The sequence below is a fragment of the Genypterus blacodes genome, unplaced genomic scaffold, assembly GCF_046128005.1.
Source record: "Genypterus blacodes isolate CSIRO-AG114 ecotype Tasmania unplaced genomic scaffold, CSIRO-AGI_Gbla_v1 ptg000032l_1, whole genome shotgun sequence".
NCBI lineage: Eukaryota > Metazoa > Chordata > Actinopteri > Ophidiiformes > Ophidiidae > Genypterus > Genypterus blacodes.
Window position 1 is genome coordinate 6,782,501 of NW_027466845.1, and position 22,395 is coordinate 6,804,895.

General features: G+C 44.9%; 1 protein-coding gene across 8 annotated transcripts in view; it reads right to left on the reverse strand.

Moving 5' to 3' along the window:
• The window catches only part of gria4a (glutamate receptor, ionotropic, AMPA 4a), a 76,931-nt gene extending 55,092 nt beyond the window's left edge, over positions 1 to 21,839 (reverse strand). For all 8 annotated transcript variants that reach the window (XM_076146452.1, XM_076146448.1, XM_076146450.1 and 5 more), the window contains exons 1-2: positions 21,746 to 21,839; positions 18,497 to 18,655 (exon numbers count right to left, since the gene is read on the reverse strand). In XM_076146452.1, the coding sequence (XP_076002567.1) occupies positions 18,497 to 18,655; positions 21,746 to 21,839 (253 nt within the window). The remainder of the gene's footprint in view (positions 1 to 18,496; positions 18,656 to 21,745) is intronic.
• Between the last annotated feature and the right edge of the window lie 556 nt (positions 21,840 to 22,395).

Below are 22,395 nucleotides of genomic sequence, written 5' to 3' on the forward strand. Positions count from 1 at the left end.
GAATAAGGAAAGAGTTATTTAATTAGAAATAGCAACGTTACATTCATTACAAATCAATGATATCATTCTGCTCCTACAGATACTCAATCCCTGTGATCAGCAGGAGCTTTGTTCCATAGCTGACTCCTCATTTTCTGATTTTATGGCGGTGAATAGACTTGTACAGAGGTCAGTAAAGGATTGAATACTTACCATGGATTTACATCTCATTTGTACCGTGGGCAGCATTCTCTTTCCCAGCACAATGTGGTCGTTTGCTCAGGGAAAGCAGCAGTTTGCGCTGAGAGGTTATGTAGCCTGGACCAGTCAGTCATATTCGTACGTTACCGATAAAGAACAACGACATTTTTACCGTCCGACAATACCAGATGACATCCTTAGTGTCAGAATGTGTGTCAAGTTTCATCGCGGAACTTTTCCGTGACAAACGAAACGGCCACGACTTTCAGAGATAAGGTGATAGAGCGGCGATGAGAGCGGCGATGAGAGCGGCGATGAGAGCGGCGATGCAGCTTCTGTGTCTACGTTCAGCTTTTCCGCTCCCGCTCCATCACCGCAGCTCAGGGGAACGCGAGGTGTCAAACAGCCTCATTTTATCTTTATATATATTACATTTTCTGCTCTCCAGCTCTGAAAGGATTATGTAACTGTCTGACTCTTCTATGTGAGCACACTCCTATGAACAATCCAGGACTGCAGTGTTTCAGCCAGGAGAGTGTTCATGAATTATAATATAAAAGGAGACAAAACAGTAGAGAGTCTGAGACGATCGGATTTCTCTGATTGATTCCTGTGCTGAAGGTCAGGCTCAGTGAGCGACATAACGCCTCAGCATGACCGTCATTACTCTTAATTGCTCGTGCGCAGCAGGCGGCGCACACAGGTGCAGGTGATTAGGTTAATAGTCAGCATGCTGATAAGTGATGAGCGTGCAGCCTGAGGAGCAGGGGAGGAACGGAGTGTTACTGTCTGAGAGGAGTAAACATGGAGGAAGAACCATGTGGTCTTCGCTAATTTCCTATAATGTGGGTTAACGTAACGGCCTAACCTCTCCACTGTCCCTCCCTGCAATCAGCAAATCAATCACAAATTACACACTGCATTTCCTGTGCTGAGCTGGGAAACTTCTTTTAGGCAGATAGAAGACCACGCAAAACACACTGATTGGGCGAATATAAAGTGAAACATAATCAGCAATTCCCTACTAAAATAAAAGTTGTCGGGGCCAAAGCTGCCAGATGCTTTTGCCTTAATTATCTCCTAAGAATGCTGTGAACATTTGGCTCACAAAGCTTCCTAAAACACATTTCAATTGAAAAATTAAACGGGGGGAAAGGGGCAGAGGGGTTTACGGGAGAATATGTGACCTTTAGAGCTCCTGGATGAATGTCTTCAACGCTGGATAGAGGGTAATTATAGTTTCTGTCTCCCCGGGAGTCCACACACGCACGCACGCACGCGCGCGCTCACACACACACACACGCACACACACACACACACACACACACACACTTACTTGACAATACCAGCACAGTGTAGAATCTTTGTCCTTGTGTAAGAAGTTAATCTCTGGAGATTAAATTTCCCCGGCTTCCCTGCAGAGTGGCCAACATAAGCTGTAGTGAGGTGTATTTACTTGTTACATCAACCCTGAGGTATATTGTGTATTTATCTGATGCGCTGTCATAGCATGTGTAGAATACTGCACAGTGAACATGTTTCACTGGAGCTGGCCTCTCCTGTGTTAGTGGTGGGAAACAACAAAACTGTATTTTTCCTCCTTAGTGTGTCTCCAGTTATTCAAAATGTGTTTCTTGGAGTGGATATGCTAATTCAGAGGATTTGCTCAGTGCATATGAAAAAAAAAAAAAGTTTATCTGCGATACACAGCAGCAGCAGCAGAATGTCCTAGTTAGGAAGCATTCTCCAAAAAGATTATTCCTCTCTTTCAAAAGAATAAACGTGTAAAAAAGCAAAAGTGTAGCAGATTTCACTGTAGTTTTCATGTTTTTGTTTTTCATAGTGCAGCTATGGCGGGTAAACAGAGATAAATGGCTACAGCTCTGTTGTTTCAGGACACATAAACAATATATGGGGCCAAAACAAAGACAAGGACCAGCGGAGGAAGAAGGATTGCACGGTAATAGATTGGTTTCCACCATGAAGCCCAATCTGTTGATGAAAGGATCGCTCATTATTAGCTTTGATATGTTATTAACGACAAATTCTGCTCAAAACAACACAAACAAATTCCTTTTTCATCTTCATAACAGCCGAGCGAAATTAATTTTTCATTTGTTCCTTCAATGTTTTTGATCTGGCTCTATCTAAACACCCATGTACCGGCCTTGGTAAGTCACACATTTCCCTGTAGCAGAAACTGTTGTAATTATATATACAACTCCCCCCCCCACACACACACACACACACACACACACACACACACACACACACACACACACACATGTTCACAGTCTTATCTTCCCATCGAGCTTCCAGAAGCGCCTTTAATGACTCGATTGTTCCTTCTCTCGCACTGTCTTTCTTCAGGCTAAAGTGTTTGCGTGCAGATAAACACAAACAAACAGGGCAGATAATTACATGAGCAAAATGAAATATGAAGAGAAATGTGCAAAGACATATTCAGGATATGAACAAATGCTTAGATGGATGGTTGAATGGACACAAAAGGAACAACACACACACACACAGACACACACACAGACACACACACAGACACACACACACACACACACACACACACACACACACACACACACACACACACACACACACACACACACACACACACACACACACACACACACACACACACACACACACACGTAACGCTAGCGTTTTCTGCCCGCAGTGCCTAGGAGGAAAGATCTCATCTTGTTGCAATTAATAACAAATGACATGTTTCACTTGCACACTGCAAATGTGGTTAGCTTATGTGTCTACACGTGTTTATCTAGTGTGTGTCCCATCCCATAATAAGGGCATGTTACAGTTATTAACACACAGCGTCCTGGGTGATTCAGAAGGAAACGTGCAGGTCGTGCACCTCTGACATTTGGGTTTCACGTCAGCATTTGGCTTTTATCGCCTCATCAAGTCATCCTGTCCTGCTATGAATAGAGAGCAAACCAGGGGGACATTTGTGTTTAAGTGTGTCGGTACACCATGTAGTGGGTGAGTGGGTGGATTTTAATGTACTTTTACTCTGAGTAACCTATCTAAGCTGAAGAATGTCCTAATTGGGGTATAAAGCTGAGGTAGGAGGTTATGAAGGTAAGTTAGAAGGTTATAAAGCTGAGTTAGGAGGGTATAAAGCTAAAGTAGGAAGGTATGAAGCTGAGTTAGGAGGACATAAGCTGAGTTAGAAGGTTATGAAGCTGAAGTAGGAAGGTAAGAAGCTGAGTAAGGAGGGTATGAAGCTGAGTAATGAGGGTATGAAACTGAGTTAGGAGGGTATGAGGGTTAGTTAGGAGGGTATAAAGCTGAGTTGGGAGGGTATAAAGCTTAGTTATGAGGGTATGAAGCATAGCTATGAGGGTATGAAGCATAGTTAGGAAGGTATGAAGCTGAGTTAGGAGGGTATGAAGCTGATGTATCTTTGTATCTTGCCATTTTGTGAGCCTTCAATTTGGGTTTCAACATATGACTGCAACTGTGGAAGTCTGCAAATGAGCATCGTACGCAAACATAGTCTCCCTTCATCTGTCACAGCGGGCGATTAGCAAACACCATCAATCAACCGTCGACGCATTCAGATTAAGATAAATTGCGGTGAATGTGTCGTGGCACGAATCAGCTGGTAGATGCAGTTATGCGGTGTGGGCGTGATGACGACAGAATGTTCTACATACTGTCTGAAGATGGAAGATCATGGAGTCAATCAAATAAAGTCAAATGAAAAAATAATCAAATCCACAAGGACCCTGTCACACACACACACACGTACACACACCCTTTACAAGTTTTGAATAACTGCTCTTAGGATCATGTAAACAGAAATTACACATTGCCAGATTCAGAAGTACTGTTATATTCTCCATTCCTGCTGCCATGTCTAACAGAAATTAAGCCCATCTCTCTCCAGATCTAATCTGCCTCTCTCCTTCTCCCTAGACGGCTGCTCTGACGATATTACCTCCCCATATGGAGAATATTACTCCAGTATGCCATCTGTACTATCATCCTAACATGCCCTCGAGCGTGGGACTGTGTGTGTGCTTGTGTGTGCTTGTTTGTGTGTGTGTGTGTGTGTGTGTGGTGAAAAAGGAACTAAAGAATGAGTGCGTCTGTGAGGAAAAGTGCCTGTGGGAGAATGACAGAAGAGAGAGTAGGACATGTGTGTGTGTCTCTTCATCAGTGTGTCAGTAAGTGTGTGCGAGTGTGTGTGTGTGTGTGTGTGTGTGTGTGTGTGTAACAGAGTGAGATGGAGAGAGAATTTAAGTGCATGTGCATTGGTGCCAATAATTCACAGTCTGTATAACAGTGGCATGATAAGAGGCAGTGTAATAATCCCCACCTCCAGCTGACGGCTGGGCTGGAGTATTTTCACCACTCTTTCACCATAACAATTATCCTCCTTACATTATTTACTGTGCTGTAAAAGTCTAACAACATGGCCACATTATGTCCTCTGACAGGATGTGTGTGTAACATGTTTTGAAATTCAAGAAAAATAACAACAAACCACGAGTATGGATCTACATAAACAGATGCAGAATCGAGTTGAACAGTTTTCTTCCTTGTTTACCCAATCCTGACCCTATTCTAGTGCTTTCTGTCACACACACTGCCTTATAAACCACCAAAGCCTCCTGAAACAAAGAAAGAATAGCAAATTGAACATTGAATCTCACTATGACACAATGTAGAGTGACTTGTCAAGGTGGATGACACAGACTAATATTTACCTATAGGCAGTGCTGGAGCGGCTAATAGGGAGCGGGGGGGAGGAATCCCGGTGGGCCCCGGAGGCAGTGGGCCGCATGGCTTCTCACCAGCCCTCTCTTTCCCTCTCTCTCCCTCTAGCTCACTCATTTGCAACAAAAAGCAGCCATGGCCCAAACCAAAACAGGGGTTCTCTTGGGGGGGGGGGGATCAGATAGGACCCCCTTCAAAATCCCAAAATTGGTTGAGCCCAGGTTTGCTTTCGACTCGATCGATCAGATACCTTCCCCTACACGTCGTAGGGACCGGAGGAGTCAGTCGCCCTGTTCATTGACAGTTCCACACTAGTGATGTGAAAAGGCTCATGGGAGTATTGTTATTAAGTTAAACTTGGTGTTTTAGTGACAATAATGTTCATGCCAATTGATATGGGTGTGTTCTGTGATTATCAGTGTCTGTGAAGAGAAGTGAAGTTGAATTGATTGATTTAACTGTGAACACCATAACTGAAATGTCCATAAATGTCTATTGCAATTAATGACTCCCACTTATTGGTTGTTACTGAATCTGTAAAAGCAGATCAGGCTTCTCTGAGGTTGTGTGACACACGCAAATTCCACTCAGGATTAATAGCCTACCACTACGAGACTAGATGAGCCACAAAGAGACACTTGTGACATGTTAACAAGGACGGGGAAAGGAGAAAAGGGAAGCGCAGGAGGTGAGGATAAAAAAAAAAGAAAGACAGCGGAAGACGACAGGGTGAAATCAACGGACATTGTTCATTAGCCGTCTTGATTTGTGAAGTTACACCCACACACATGGAATTAACATGATTGTAGAGAAGGACAATACTGTGTGAGGGTTGGAACAAAACATTTTGCATGAGCACAAGTTATTAGGCTTTGTCATTTTTTTTTACGTTATTATTCATTGTCCTCCCTCATTTCTTGGAACTACATACTTCTCTCAACAAAATTGGGTAATAAAAAGTCAAAAGAGCTAAAACCAAGACTATTTTTCATTGTGGAACCCCAGCTTCTGCCAAAGTGGGCTGCTCTGAGAGAAGATAATGAGTCCCACTCTGGCCGTGCCTATAGGAGTTTTATTCATGTTGTTACAAGCTGTACTTAAGCTATTAGAAATGAAGGTTTTCTGAGTGATATCCCTCCAGCTGCTCAGTAAATAAATAATAATCCCTTTGACCAGCGTTTGGGTCCTTGATTTAAAATGCAGCATGCACAGCCAACAGAGGAAGACGTGCAAAGGTTGAAATGTAGAATAATAGCAAAGTTCAGGTAGCAAAAGAGCATAAACAGGCTTGGGACAGTGTGACTCAGTGAACGTTGCCCTCTACCTGGATGAAATGCACCCACAGTGGGGTCCTCCAGGCACTTGGTGATCCCAATTTACCAGAACCCTGTGGTGACTCACTCGTCTAAATGAACCCCAGATGGGACGGCGTCGACCTTGTTCTGAACTCTTCCCACACAGCCAAGAGCCAACGTCGCCGCTCGGCTAGTTTCTGTTTCCCAAGCGGGCTGAGAAATGAGACATCAGGAGGGACGGTTGCTGCTCTGCTACAAAAAGGGGGCCAGCTGAGGTCGAGGTCCCTAGGAAGCTGCTCCAGGGATGTCCAACTAAGGAGAAAACCACGGGGCGGACCCGGAATACGCTGGAGGGAATAAATATCCCATCTGGCCCCGGGAACATCTTGGGGAACGCTGCTTAGCCAGCTGCGCTCCATGACCCCGATTAGTGAGGGAAAATGGATGGAAGGATGGTGGAATAGTCAAGTTAAGTTCTCCCGTATGAGATCGGATGTGGTTTTTGGTACGAGTCAAAGGAGCAAATATCATTCTGAGTCGGTCAAAATGCCTCAGAAGTGTTTCCCCACAATCGATAAATCAAGTTCACAGCCACTCATTAACAACAATTAGATCACTGAAAGGATGGTTCGCAGTGAGAATCTGATGTTGAGGCACACTTTCCCTGGCTCCGGACCATTAACAGCGCATCTCCAGGCGCCGTGACAGTTACAATCTGCTTGTTAAATAAAGCTTAATGTCGCCGCCGCCTCTGTTATGCTTTGATGTGTTTCTTTAGGATGGGTGAAGGACAGATGTGGCTGCTGCTTTGTGGCAGGAGGCTGAGAGATGAACGTGTGCCTGAGCCGGGGAAACTAAAAAAAAACCTATCAGGAAATATAGCAATTACCCGTCCGACACACACGCGTGCACACACACAGTGGGGTTTGTGGTTTGTGTTATGATATATGGGCTTTTCTTCATGTTTCCATCGCTGTGAAGATAAGAAGACAGACAGACTGAGAGCGCTCAGAGGTATAAATAGAAGCAAGGGAGTGTCCATCCATCACCGTGACTGTCTGAAGGGCCAGATCGATGGTGCATGTGTGTGTGTGTGTGTGTGTGCGTGTGAGTGTGTGTGTGTAAGCGCATGCATTTTATTTGATTCACTTCACTACCTCAGCAAGATGAGCCAGAATGTGAGTGGGCAAATCGTGACGTGACTTCTGAAACACAATCGCAAGCACACACACACACACACACATACACATACATACACACAAGGAGGCACACGTTCACACAAAAACACACACAGGTAAACCCGTGAGCTTAAGGAGATAAATACCAATGCTGTCTGAGAGAAATTGACCTCTAAAGACAGTAAACACCAGAATCTAACACACCAATACACACAACAGCATTCTCAGGAGCGAGCTAAGGTTAGATGAATTGTATATATATATATATATATATATATATATATATATATATATATGTGTGTGTGTGTGTGTGTGTGTGTGTGTAGGCTCATGTCGACATGTGCTTGGCTGCCTCTCTGTGTATTTGCCCCGTGATAATCATCTGAAAGTGCATAACTCCTTATTTTCTTCCATTTGAGTGAGAGCTTCCTTCCCTCTCTGCCTGTGCTGTGATCGCTTTAATAGCTTTTTTTCTTCTTGCTTCCGACTCTGTCCCTTCCTATTTGTAAGTGTGATGAATCACCTGCTGCTTGCGTAGGAATCTATTACCTTCGCTGAATACCAATGGGCCATTAGGGATGAATTGTTTCAAGGTCCAGCACTGTGCAGGGTTTTTTTTTGGGAGGTTTGAGAGATTTGCGGCGTTCTCAGTCGGCGAACACAACGCAGATGTGACCCTAATGCAGACGATCATCTAATCTATGCCCATACACTGTCGGGAGCCATTTTAATAACGCAACAATAAAGAAGCAGTTGGCACATTTGTGTTTACCGGTTCACATCAGTCCTCCCTCTCTCTCTTTGTGTGTGTTGTGTGTGTGGTTGTGGTTGTGTGTGTGTGTGAGAGTAAAGGTCACGTCTCTCATCTCTAAGTGAGCCTCTGTGAGAAGGACTGAGCAGCAGCCTTCATCAATATTAACTAATGCCCTTCCTTTCATCCACTTCATAAATCCATAGGAACAAACACACACAGGGGAAGCTTAAACATGGCATGAGGGACAGAGAGGGAGGGAGAGAGAGCAGAGAGAGAGAGAGAGAGAGAGTGAGAGTGAGAGTGAGAGAGAAAGAGAAAGAGAAAGAGAAAGAGAAAGAGAAAGAGAAAGAGAAAGAGTGAGAGAGAGAGAGAGAGAGAGAGAGAGAGAAAGACAGTGAGAGTGAGAGACAAAGTGAGAGTGAGAAAGACAGAGAGAGAGCGAGAGAGAGAAAGACAGAGAGAGAGTGAGAGAGAAAGAGAGAGAGTGAGAGAGAGAGGGAGAGGGAGAGAGAAAGACAGTGAGAGTGAGAGACAGAGTGAGAAAGACAGAGAGAGAGAGAAAGACAGAGAGAGAGTGAGAGAGAAAGAGAGAGAGTGAGAGAGAGAGGGAGAGGGAGAGAGAAAGACAGTGAGAGTGAGAGACAGAGTGAGAAAGACAGAGAGAGAGAGAGAGAGAGAGAGAGAGAGAGAGAGAGAGAGAGAGCGAGAAAGAGAGATTACCTTTATGATTAAGATTAAGCAGAATTTGATATTAGATATTATTATATAAGTTATGATATCAGAACTGTATTATATTTTCTGTATTTGATATTGACTGATTGAGGCAAACATAAGGAATCGTAACAAACACACACACACACACAGAGGCTAACAGAGGTTGAAGGCCAGGTCGAGATGATGACCCGGGTGCTTCACTTTTCAGGTCACAGCTTTTTGACCACATAAAACCCCAATTAGCAGGTAATTACTGAAAGATGAGAGAGAGAGAGAGAGAGAGAGAAAGAGCGAGAGAGAAAGACTGCCAGGCAGAAATCAAAGATGAGTGCACGTGACAACGGGAAACTGAGGAAGAGGAGAGGATACAGAGGCATGACTGTGCTATGATCTTCAGCAGGAAAAGTGGGAGGAAAGAATGAAAGCCTTGCGTGAATCCTTTGATCCCAACGAATAAAACAACACCAGCTAAGCTGAGCGACGTCACAGACAATTACTGCTAATACGCTGCTCCGTTCGGTGTAAACACCCCTGTGCCAAGGCAGAGCGGAAACAGGTAAAATCTGCTGGCTGCCGCGTTTCATCTTTAGAACGCCAGAATGTGGAAAGCAAACATGGAGGGGAAAGACATTGGGTTTTTTTCTGTTTACAGCGTCGCTATCACACCCAATGGGGAAATAGAGGTCTTAATGAAACACATTAGGCAGGCAGAGACAGCGTGTGTGTGTGTGGGGGGGGGGTCAGTGTGTGTGCAAATGAGACACAGTCTGCCTTTTATCCCAACAAAGTCAGATTACCGGGGGGCTGACGAACCTTTTCACTGAGACATCCTGCACGGCCTAATAATATTATTCACTGCTCATTACCGCAGAGGCATGAAAACGGAGCGCTGACCTGGAATTCACATCCACCTGGAAGCAGAGGGTCCACACACACACACACAGACACACACCAGGGTCCTGCAGCCAGGAGCTGTGTTTGTCGTTGTTGCTGTTGTTGTTATTGTGATATCAGTCGGATAACCGAAGGGAATCGCCGCAGCGTGTTGAGCGAGAGAGCGTTAGTGGAGCAGCTTCAGGGCTGGCGGTCTGCAAAACCTGAGGTAAGAGTGTGACCCCGTCTCACCCTGTCTCACCCCGTCTCACCTTGCCTTGAGGAACTCTGAACGCTTGATGCATAATGAGGTTGAGTGCAGTTTTGTTGTTGCCTAATTCTGCCAATGTTGCCTGGCTTTGTCACGCAGCCATGATTTAAACAAAACGCGCGTGCTGCCATTCGCTGATTAACTTACACGCAGATTTGTAACTATGTAAAATCAGCATGAAAATAAAATTCCTGTTTACCCTCCATTTACGTTCATCCATCTCTTTTCACCAGGAACACAGTAAATGTGGAACACAACAAACAAAATGTGAAATGCGACAAAGGGAATTTTTACCTCTGTGTCTTTGTCAGTTTCTGTTATCAACAGAGAGCCGCAGCGTTCAGCTCAATGAGTCAACTTGTCACAACAATCTGCCTGTTTCTGCCTATTGATCTGACGTCTGACAACAATGCAGGACAGCGGGAATAAATTGGTAGAAACAAACCAATATATCCAGCAGGAAGTTGTTCAGATGTGTCCAACACTGACAAACAATCTCCCTCATTAGTCATTCCTACCCGTTGCTGTTACACAACATGGCAGTGGACTGATGTGAAATGGCACCAAACAGTCCGACATGAACTCCTGTGGTCAGTTGTAAATGTTGAAACGGACAGATCGAAAGAGACCAAGTGCAGTTTCTGACATTCTGAATGTCCTAACACGTACGGAAAACAACTGTCTCTTGAGACGTCTTGAACGAATTGTAAAGGCCTCTTCAAGTCTAAAGTCGTCTCAAGACCGTCCCGGCTGACCCACTTGGACGCGCTGTAACACTCTCGATAGGACTTGATGTTTGGATCCAACCCTTGACAGCGTATCTTGATGAGCCTTTCATTTCACATCTCTATTGATTGATGAGATAATTATCAATAACGGGGGAACACGAGTGGAGATGGACCTTTGATGTGAATTTCACAGCTGAGCAGACGCAGAGGAGCCAACACACATACGCACTACAGTCCGACTGCGGCGCTTCCACTAATGAGAGCAGGAAGTCTCGCATAAATGAACAGTATATGAACAATTTGTATACTTTACGTCTTGACCTTGTTCGAAGTCGGTAATTGCATTCGTTGAGGAAGTTCAACCTCTCCAGTGCTGCTCAAACGCAGACTAGACGGTGAGATACTGCATACTTAGACAGAAGCTACACAGTGTTTCTGCTCAGTCTCCAAGTATAAATAGAGCATTTGATCCTATTTTAGCTACTCTAAGATGAAATTAAACAAGACCCCCTTAAATTAAATTCTATACACACACAAAGATTTCATTGGTGAATCAAAATTTCAGCAGAATAGAGTTCGTCTGTACCAAGCGCACCAGCTGAACTGCAGCCATAAAGTCATACTTACTAGTCACTGGCAAAATGTACAACATCAATTAACTACAAAGCTCTCAGCCCTCGAGTCTACATGTAAAATTACGAAACACGTTAAGCTTTTAAGACGTTTCTAGATCCCACATGATCCAGCTACAAAACCAAGTCACCCTAGATGATAGTTTAGATGCAACGCATGCACAAATGACAGCACAATCGAGAAATGAAGACAAATCTGCTGAGTGGGAAGAAGGAGGCACAAAGTTTTTAGATGGAAGCTAAATGCTTGACTTTGTTGTCAAGTAGAGATGGACTCATGACTCCTGTGCCCTTCAGTAGCCAAGGCTCAAATTTGGTCATGAGTGGACCAACACAGGCGAGTGTATAAGTAGAAGCTCATATTTGATGCACGTCACCTTCCATAGAAAAAGAACAATTACCCCAGAGAGTTTTCCGAGCTTCTTAGTAAAACGTGCTAACACTTCCTGAGGAGGTCTTTATTTTTTTCTCCACCAAAGATCAAATTTTCACCTTCAAAAACTTGTTGGAGAAGACATGCACATTAACTAAACCTTTCCGAGACATGTCTACCGTTCAGTAGAAGTAAGCTACAGTGAGAACATCCACCAGGGGTCTCTGTGGTGCCAATGGACAAACCGCTTCCTGTAGACATGCTAGCACTCAGCAAACATTTTAAACACAAAGAAGTCCTTTTGTGCTGATTACTTCTTCATGTTCACTCATACAGTGTGTATGAGTGTGGGATTACAGCTCCAGATGTTTGGTCTTTGAGTGTCAAGTGGTAGCTTTCCTAATACATAAACATGAGTGTACCTCCAACATGCTGTATATGAAGAAGTCTCTGAAATACACTCACTGGTTTAATGAAGACACCTGTGTTACATCAGAAGGTAACTTCTGATGTAAACTGTCATGTGTGCAGCTCCCAGGCACAGGCCTCACCACTTCAAGGAAGATATCGCATTCCAGAATCATCTAATGCTGCTCACTACTGAACCAGAATTTCCATCTTGATGCCTGAAGAAACATTTAGGGGGCCATCAAAGTCATCTCCAGCTTCACTATGCAAGCAGTATGGATAAACCTCGGCTTTCTACAAAGTAAATCTCTTTGCCTTGCCAACGTTTCGGATATTTCATTTCAAATACCCCCCAGTGTGATCATTAGGGAGACATATAACCACGGCACCAGGCGCCCATAAAGATGATGGTGCAGTGCTGTTATTGAGTATTTCAAATCATCTGCAAGATGACTGAGGCATTAAATGAAAGACATGCGCGGGGAAGATGTAGAAATACTGTATATGTGTGTGAGTGTGTGAGAGAGAGCGAGAGAACGCCTCAACATTTCAACTCATCACACTTGTGGTGGCAGTGGAATAAAGGAGCTGTGTGTGTGTGTGTGTGTGTGAGTGTGAGTGTGAGTGTGAGTGTGTGAGTGTGTGTGTGTGTGTGTGTGTGTGTGTGTGTGTGTGTGTGTGTGTGTACACCTGTGTCTACGTATTAAGACCTTTCCAATTAACGCCAAAGCCGCAGAAAGAATTGATTTTCATGTCAGCGTCAGAATCCAGACTCATCCGTAAACTAAGCGGGCTGCGTCTCCACTTCTTCATCCTCAAGGAGCAGGAGATGCTGAAGGGGGAAGCCGATGACGTCTTTGTAACGCCTCCTCAGCTGTGATCTGCCCGTTTATGAGGAATGATCACCATTAACTGATTGAACTCTGTGATTCATATACGGTATATTTATATACAGAACACTATTTTGATAGTGTTTAACATTTTATGATGGATTTTCAGTTTGATTCTAAAGCTGGACTAACTCATGTACCGACTAATGAGCATGGAGAGCGACAGTCAGGAGGGCTGGGGTTAACGCTGAGGTTAACCATAAATCATTCATTTGAAAAATATATATTATTGCAAATAATTGATGCCAATAAAAACAGCTCCCGGCATGAATCATGATTAATTCTCTTTGTCTTATTCCGTCCACATTGATGTGTCACATTGAATATTATGCTACAAGAATTATGCAAGTTCCCATATGATTTGAGTTGCTGACATCAATTATGTTTGAGAGATTAAGAATTCAATATGCTCTCTGTTTTGATGTTATGTACGATGTCATCATGTCTAATTGTGACTATTCTCACATCCAAATATTGTAGTTCACTGCTCTTGTATCTAAATGAATGAAAACAGGTGAAATTTCTGAACAAAATCTATCATTGTTTGAATGCAGGGTTTGTACCATCAACAAGTGTGTTTTTTTGACAAATGATAACCAGTTTTGACAGAATGAGGCCAGAGTTAAACCTTTCACAGTGTGATTTAAGATCTACACTGCTTTAATTCCGTTTAACTGGCCTGTCCTTTTAAAATAATAACAAAAACAGAAAAAAGACAGATGACTGACACGTCTGAAGAGGTTCAGACTGCGGCGCCTCTGCTGCTTCACTCTGAGCTTTCCAAGGTAATCAGATGCAGCTCACATGTAAATCAGCCCGATCAATATGCAGCGCGATCCGGAGCAGTCAATGATACATAAAGAGCATCGATTGGAGAATGATTAAATATCGGCACAAATCTATAGACCCCCTAGATGATGAATGAGCTTATTCATCACCTCAGCAATCAGCACCGCAGCCGCCCAAAACACATCATCACCATCGTCATCTTCTTCTAATAGAATAGAATAGCAGAGCGTCACAGTGTCTCGCAGCTTTGACGTCGCCTCACTGCTGCTAATCCCCTCCTTTCTATTTCTTTCCTCCTCCTCCTCCTCCTCCTTACCTAATTCACCTCATCGCTTACTGTCCGTCTTCATCACGTGTCCTCTCAGTGGATGTTGTCACACACGCGCTGTGACAGTCACATTTGACCGTGCCCATCGGAGCCACAGGTTTGCGCCCAAGCGTTGCATAAATACGAGTATATGTTTACTGTACATGCAGGCACACACACACACACATTCATTCATTCAGCGCGGCCTTGTTCGTTATAATACACAGGCATTATTTTCAATACACTGCTGAATAAAGATGCAGTAAGCCCAGTGGAATAGTATGTTTCTCTGAGGCGCACACACAAAAACACACACCTACACGGATACAAAGTGTGTCTCAACAGTGTACATGTACGACAAATGAGAGACACACGCACACGGAATGCGCAATGAAAGATTGACAATAGCTGGGGAATGTAAACGTGTGACCCTGGGATAAGAAAATGGGGCCGTACTCCTGTGTGGATATGGGAAAACGATGGGGAGCATTTATTACGGCCTCTTCATGCTTCCTGAATACTCCAGAAGCGAGCAGTGAGCAGCGAGCCAAGGTCAGAGGCAGAACTCCCTATTCTAATTCGAACGTCGCTCACCACCCGGAGCAAGGGTCGGGGATTAATTTGAAAAATCCATTCACCACGCCTGTGCAGAGAGGAGAGGAGGCAGAATTTGACAAAGAACAGAGGGGGGGTCGGAGAAAGAGACAGACAGACGGGAGACGGGAGAGAGAGAGAGAGAGAGAGGGGGGTAAGGACAGAAAGAGAGATGGTGGGCAAGAAGAGAGACAGAAACAGAGATGAACAAGCACAGAGAGCGAGATAGAGCGGATACACTCTTCTCCGGGCCCAATGCAGGCCTGAGTGTGTGTCTTTGAGCGCACACACCTGAACGTAGGTGGTAGACGAGCGGGAGGAAAAGATAAAAGTAAAGGAAAACAAATGTGAGGAGACACAAACAGGAGACGAAGCAAAGCAAACAAAACGCCAGCAACACCACCAGCCACTGAAAACTGTTGAGTCTCGCAAAGTCTGAGTGTGTGTGGTGCTTTCTCACTCCGGCTCATCCCGCTGTCACGCTTTGCTCCTCAGCTTGGGAGAGAATGAGAGCTGGTTAGGCTCAAACATGCTGTGACAATCGGGGTGGGAAGGAAGCTGGAAATGTCTCACAGATTAGGAGTTTAATCACATCGGCATCATGTCAGTGGGGATTAGGGAACAATGATGATTGGTTCTCTATCATACACATGCAGACCTGCGTGAAACTGGAACAGCGGTGTGTTCATGGGACTGATATGGTTGTTTAAAGCACCAGAAAGAGAATTAACTTTTTATAATTTGATCTTTATGTTGCACTTCTTGCTTCGACTACTTTGAAAACGAATGTGTAACTGTAGAGGAAACGTGTTTACTTGTAAAGTAAAGAGTGCAGAGAAGAAGCTGGAGATAATCATTACATTACATTACATTGCGATCATTTTGGCAGACGCTTTTATCCAAAGCGACTTACATTACATTATATTACCACCCTTCGCAGAGGGGGGAGCAATTGAGAGTTCGGTGCCTTGCTCAGGGGCACCTCGGCAGGGACTCGAATCGGCAACCCTCCGGTTCTTAAGCGGAAGCTCTACCCACTCGACCACTGCCTCCCTATCCCTATCCCTAATCCTTACAGAATACGATATTGAAGACAAAGTACTGAAGGTTTTTAAATGAAACCCGGTAAGAAAAGTACAGAAACGATAAAGTGTTACAGGGACATATAGTGTCCGCTGTCGCGCTTCCTTTGTGCCCTCGGTCAGAGCTGACAGGGCGTAAACATTTATCCCTCAGCGCTTCCTCTCATTCATCACTCACAGCATCAAGCTCCTCCCCTCACATTATCACACACCAGGCGTATTCACTCTGCTCCTTCAAACTCACACAGCTTCACATGTAGGCCAGAGAACAGTCAGTTAATGGACGCAGGGCTTGATGTTGTGTGTGTGTGTGTGTGTATGTGTGTGTGTGCGAGTGAGTGAGTGAGTGTGTGTGTGAGTGTGTGTGTGTGGGTGGGGACTCTAAGTTGATATTTAGCCTACAATCACTGTGCAGTGTGTCGCATGAACTCTCTCCATCCTTCACACTGGGGCGATAGTTTGACTTCTACACTTAGATGATTTATGATTCAGCATTAGGCCGCACTTAAACAAGAATACACTCCATAGATGTCAAATATGTTCACATGTAACACAAAATGAATCACCTGCTGGAGGAGATTCAACACCACTAAAAACTGTTGAAACCTTTCATACCCATATTGGTATAATAGCACCAGAAGGACTAAATTGTAGCATTATGCTGTATTGATTTTGTAGCATTAGCACTGGTTAACAGCCCGCAGAGTTGATTTGTTGCAATTCATCAAGATTAGAGGGAAATACAGTGCGACACTGTCACCCAAACCGTCCACAAAATAAGATGAATGAGCACAGAATTGTTGTGAGCAGGTGGTGTGTGATGTCATACACTCAAGGACACCATTCACATTATATAGACAGGAAGTGGCGGCCAGGGACACACAAGTGTACAAATGTTGATTTGTCTGTTTGTTAAGGCAGTGCTGCAACCTCTTTAAACATTACGACAACACACACACACAGACAGACAGACAGACAGACAGACAGACCCACCCACACACGCACACGCACACACACACACACACACACACACGATCTTCCAACCAAACAGCCATTTAAGTGTTTGAACATGATATTTCACAACAGCAACCTTTTGGTTAGCAACCTAAACTAGCATGCTAAGTAGCGTTTAGCATCAGACAATCCAACAGAAGTTGACCAGGCACAACAACAACAACAGAGCATTTAAACTTTCACCTTCTCTCAGTCATACCTCCACTAACATATGGAATACATTTGCAAACTCACCGCATTGTGGCGCTTGTAAAGTCCTTAAAACTAACGCAGATGCACAGCCGCAACCAATCAGCTACCACTTTGCCTGACTATGACTCTGTCCCGCCCACAATATTTTGATTGACATCGGTTTCATCCAATAGTAGAGCGTTTAAGCTCTCAATTGCCACACAATTGCGGGCTTTGCTGTGTTTCTGTGATGTGTTTGTAAAGAGTTATAAACCTTCAAAAAAACTCCTTTAAGGCGTCTCGACTATTATAACCACCAAGCATAAATCAACTTATTCTGATTTCTTCATGTGAATAAGTTTAACTTAGTTTCTTAATGTCACCACCTCTGGCAAACAAATTCAAACACACACACACACACACACACACACACGAGGAGGCAGACTAGCAGGGGAATTAGATGAAGGATGTCCAGTAGAAACAAGTCCCAGCTCTGACAAATACTCAATCCGCAAACACACATACACACACACACACACAGAAAGAACCCAACCTCATTACCGGTTGTGTCACACAGTGTCACTCAGCAGATGCCAGAGAGCAAAAAAAAAAGACACAAGAGTTCCAAATACACACCACCACCATCACCACTGTAACTGAGACGCCAGAGTGGGCAAATCAGCAACACACACACTCACACACACACACACTTGTACCTGCTTGAAGGCTTTCCAGGTCAGCAGAGGATTTTTTTTGGATGTCAACTCCAACAGAACAGAAAAAAGATGGTGACGATCAGGGAGGAAATAAGAACCAACTGCTCTCTTCTGGTCTCCACTGTCAGCAAAAGACCCATTCTCACTTTGGTCTGTGCCTGAGAGGAAACTCCTTTTATAGAGAGGAGACACCGCCAAAGTTTGTGACTGTGGGGATGAATGATATTGCGCATTGGCTGTGTGTAGTAGTGGATTTGTTGAACATATTGAACCATCAGAGGTTTCATGACACACACACACACACAGTGATTTGTGCCGTAAATGTCTCCAGGATCTTTCACCGTCAACGTCCACACAGTGCAAACATCCTGTGCCCTGCGGTGGATTCTGAGAGTTGCATTGTAGAATCACTGATCTGCTCCCTTGTCAAGGAAATTCAAACAATAAGTCATTTCTAAAAACTTTCAGAATGACAATTTGTTGCAACAACTGCTGCAGAAAAGCCATTTATCCAACCAAGTCCAACTAAGACCACTCAGCTGTTGCATTGTGCACGACTCAGATAATGAAGTTGCGGCCCAATCCAGTAAACAATTCAATTTCTAAATTAAACCAATCTTCATCCAACAGCGTGGTGATTAGACTGTAGTTAGGGAAAAAACAAAACAAAATGAGAGAAAAAGAGAAGGAGGGCAAAACGCCTCCATTATGTCACTTTGTTTGTGTCACACACACACACACACACACAGACACGCACACTCTCACTTACATGCATTGGTGACAGCAAAGCTGTTGGCCGTCTCTATGTTGTCCACATGGGGGACCAGGTTAAAGGGAGCTTCCGTAGCGTTTGGGCTGGTGTTGTGGAGGAAGATAGCTAGTCGGAATGCTGTGTACTCCTGATCAGTATTCCTGATGAACAATCCACCTAGAGAGGGAGAGAGAGAGAGAGAGAGGGAGAGGGTGAGGATGTTAAGAAGACGCCAAGAAGAGAGGAAGAGTAGTGTTGTAGGGCAGAGAGGGGTCAGATGGGCAGTTAGTGGGGTCAGAGATGGAGTGATGGCAGTGATACGGTACGGGGAAGAGGAGAGGAGAGGACAGAAGAGAAGAGAAGAGAAGAGAAGAGAAGAGAAGAGAAGAGAAGAGAAGAGGAGAGAAGAGAAGAGAAGAGAAGAGAAGAGAAGAGAAGAGAAGAGAAGAGAAGAGAAGAGAAGAGAAGAGAAGAGAAGAGAGGCTGTCAGGAAGGCAGCCAAATAGATAATGAGTTGGAGAGGGCATTAAAGATAACAGGGGAGGAAGGGCAGATCAAAAAGTGTCAGCTAAATAAAAAAGGACCATGAACTACACATGAAGAGCAGAGGAGGAGGAGGAGGAGGAGGAGGAGGAGGTGGGCATTAAATGTCAGTGAGCCTCTCTATTGAGAGCAGAGCACAGTATGGCCGGTGTGATGATATGTGAATGAGAGGGGAGAGAGGAGATAATGAGAAACTGCCAAGCTGGCGGAGGGACGGTCAAAGAGAAATTATAGGCAGAGGAGGAGGAAGAGAGGATAAGGAGGAGGACATGCAATGAGAGAGAGTGAGTGTGTGAGTGTGTGAGTGTGTGTGTGTGTGTGAGTGTGTGTGTGTGTGTGTGTGTGGAGGGTATCTATGGCAGAGATTGGCAGTTTGCCGCCTGTGGGAAAGCTTCTACAAATGAACGGATGGTCTGACACTTTCACACAGAGGTGATCTCTCCGTCCACACACCTGAAGAAATACACACTCACCATAAAGCAGGAAAGCTCCATGAAATAATACAAATAAAAGAGAATGACCTCCGACCTCTACGTGAGAGTGCAGAGAGGAGAAACCACACATCTGTTCCGCTCACACACTCATACTCTCATATAAAGTGACAGCAAGCTGAGGCGCCACTGGGGGAGTTTGAACATTTAGATTGAACATTTGTTTGTAAATGTCAGCCGCTATATGACAAATGTAAATGTGTGTGAGTGAAGCAGAGTGTTTGAGGTAAATAACATCACAGCCAGTCACTGTTTTCTTTATGCTAATGCTAACAGGCTCCCTTCCTGTGAGAGGTTGAAAGGACCTGAAATAAAAGTCTGATGTGACTCCGGGTTTGAGCGTAAACCAAATTGGAACGGGGCCCCGGTTGGAACGCACAGTGAAGTGAGAGGAGAGGAGAGGAGAGGAGAGGAGAGGAGAGGAGAAAAGTGGAGGGGAGGAGAAGAGCAGAAAAGAGAAGAGAAGAGAAGAGAAGAGAAGAGAAGAGAAGAGAAGAGAAGAGAAGAGAAGAGAAGAGAAGAGAAGAGAAGAGAGGAGAGGAGGTATTGAATGAAGCCGTCATCATCCACGTAACACGCTGCTCTGCCTGTGTGTGTGTGTGTGTGTGTGTGTGTGTGTGTGTGTGTGTGTGTGTGTGTGTGTGTGTGTGTGTGTGTCTGTGTCATTAAAGCAGGTACTGTAAATTGGAATTTATCCAGCGCTCTCCAATTCCAAGCAGATACTTATTGATGATTTGCAATTTTATGATTACGAAGTTGAAATGAAAAAGGGGCACACAAACACACACACACAAACACACACACACACACACAAGCCAAACATGCAGCACATTTACACACTCAAACTACATGGAGAGTGTTTAGGTTTAGTCCCACATGACATGATATTGCACCACTCTTGAGAATATCTAACCAACATCCTCCCCCATCAGTCTCTCTCTCTCTCAGACACACACACACACATACACACACACACACACACAGACAGACGTGCAAACAGAAACTCTGCCTGAGCTCCAATTGATATTACACTTGTGTGCAATGCAGAGGTATGCAAATGACTCCTCAAGTCAACTGACAAACAGCCGAGGGATGGATCACACGCCTGTTTGAGAGTGTTTAAGGACATAGACAGTGTGTGTGTGTCTGTGTCTGTGTCTACATCCACACACACACACACACACACACACACACACACACACACACAGCTGTGCAGTCTACAGCTGCGTGCATGCATGTAGAGTGTTTGTGCCTGTGTGAGAGCGTGGACCGTGCCTGTGTGATTACAGAGGTGCAGCAGTGGGAGTCCATGCTGTCCACGCACTGTGAGCACATTAACATACATGTGCATTCTACACGCGTGTGTGTGTGTGTGTGTGTATGTGTGTGTCTGCGCAAAAAGCAGGAAATATTTAGCATATTAAGTTTATTGGTGGCTGCTGGGAGACAGTCAAGGAGCTGAATCTCATTATAGGACCTCCCAACTGCCCCCAACAAGGAGTGATGCAGTGAATTCATTATGACACACATGCCTGCACAGATGTATGTGTGTGTGAGAGTGTGTGTGTGAGTGTGTGTGTTTGTGTACGAGAAGATAAGAAAGTAAGGTCCACAGGCATTGTACAAACCATTGAACAAGCATTAGTTAACTTTATCTCAGATCTATCAGGCAGCAGACAGCAAGGATAACTGAGAGAGAGAGACAGAGAGAGAGAGAGAGAGAGAGAGAGAGAGAGAGAGAGAGAGAGAGAGAGAGAGAGAGAATGCTGCAGTGTCTGAAAACAGTGAAGAAGACGAGGAACAAAGCTAAGCTTGCTGAAACATTCATGAGCCTTTACATTCACACAGATACACAGCAAACACACTTAGAGTGAGAGTGAGGGGGGCAAGAGAGAGAGAGAGAGAGAGCGAAAGATGGAGACAGAGAGAGAGTGTGTGTGTTAGTCTGCATTAACGACGTGAGTCTGACTGGAGGAGCCAAACCACAAACCGACCGACGCTTGATTACCATCGGATCAAACCTAAAGCAGCGTTCGCCTCTTGTTCCATCAATCAACCGAGCGAGCATTCGGTGTGTTTGACTGTAAACTGAGGGGTCTCGGTGGTCCCGACGCATTCCACCCCCCTTCTCCATCCGTGTTTGCGTGTGTCAGATATGTGTGTGTGAGTGCTCGTGTGTGTGTGTGTGTGTGTGTGTGTGTGTCCGGTTATTCACGGTCATCCTCCAACTCACCTATCTGCACCGAGCTGGGGAAAGCCCCCGACACCAGCCCCCAAAGTGCGGAATACACCCCGAGAAAGTGCCAAGAAGGAAGCATAATCCTCATGTTTGTTCTCCTTTATCCCCCTTTTTCAAAAACTGTTGAGAGACATCGAGAGGCAGTCCGGGGGGGGTGTGGGGGGGGCGGGGGAGAGAGAGACGTGATGGACAGAAAACAAGGCGACAGGGGGGGAAAAAGGGGGGAAAAGAAGCAGAAGAAAAAGAAGAACAAGAAGAGAGAGAAATGTGTTTTTCCCCCGTGTTCTCAAGCGGTATATTCCTATTCCATGGTGGGATCTTCTTCTTCTTCACGCGTCTGTCCCCGCAGTGTCCGCCCGGGAGGAGAGAAGAAGAGCCGCGCGTCCCGTGCACATGTACGACAGGAGAGAGAGCGAGAGAGAGAGAGAGAGAGAGAGAGAGAGAGAGAGAGAGAGAGAGAGAGAGAGAGAGAGAGAGAGAAGAGAGAGCGGCGAGGGGGAGGAGGGAGGAGGAGAGGAAGCGTGTGGGGAAAGTCGCTAGGATGGGTCCGCGAGCTGAGAGAGCACTGTGCGCGAGGACTTGACATGCGCGCGCCGTCTCTCTCTCTCTCTCTCTCTCTCTCTCTCTCTCTCTCTCTCTCTCTC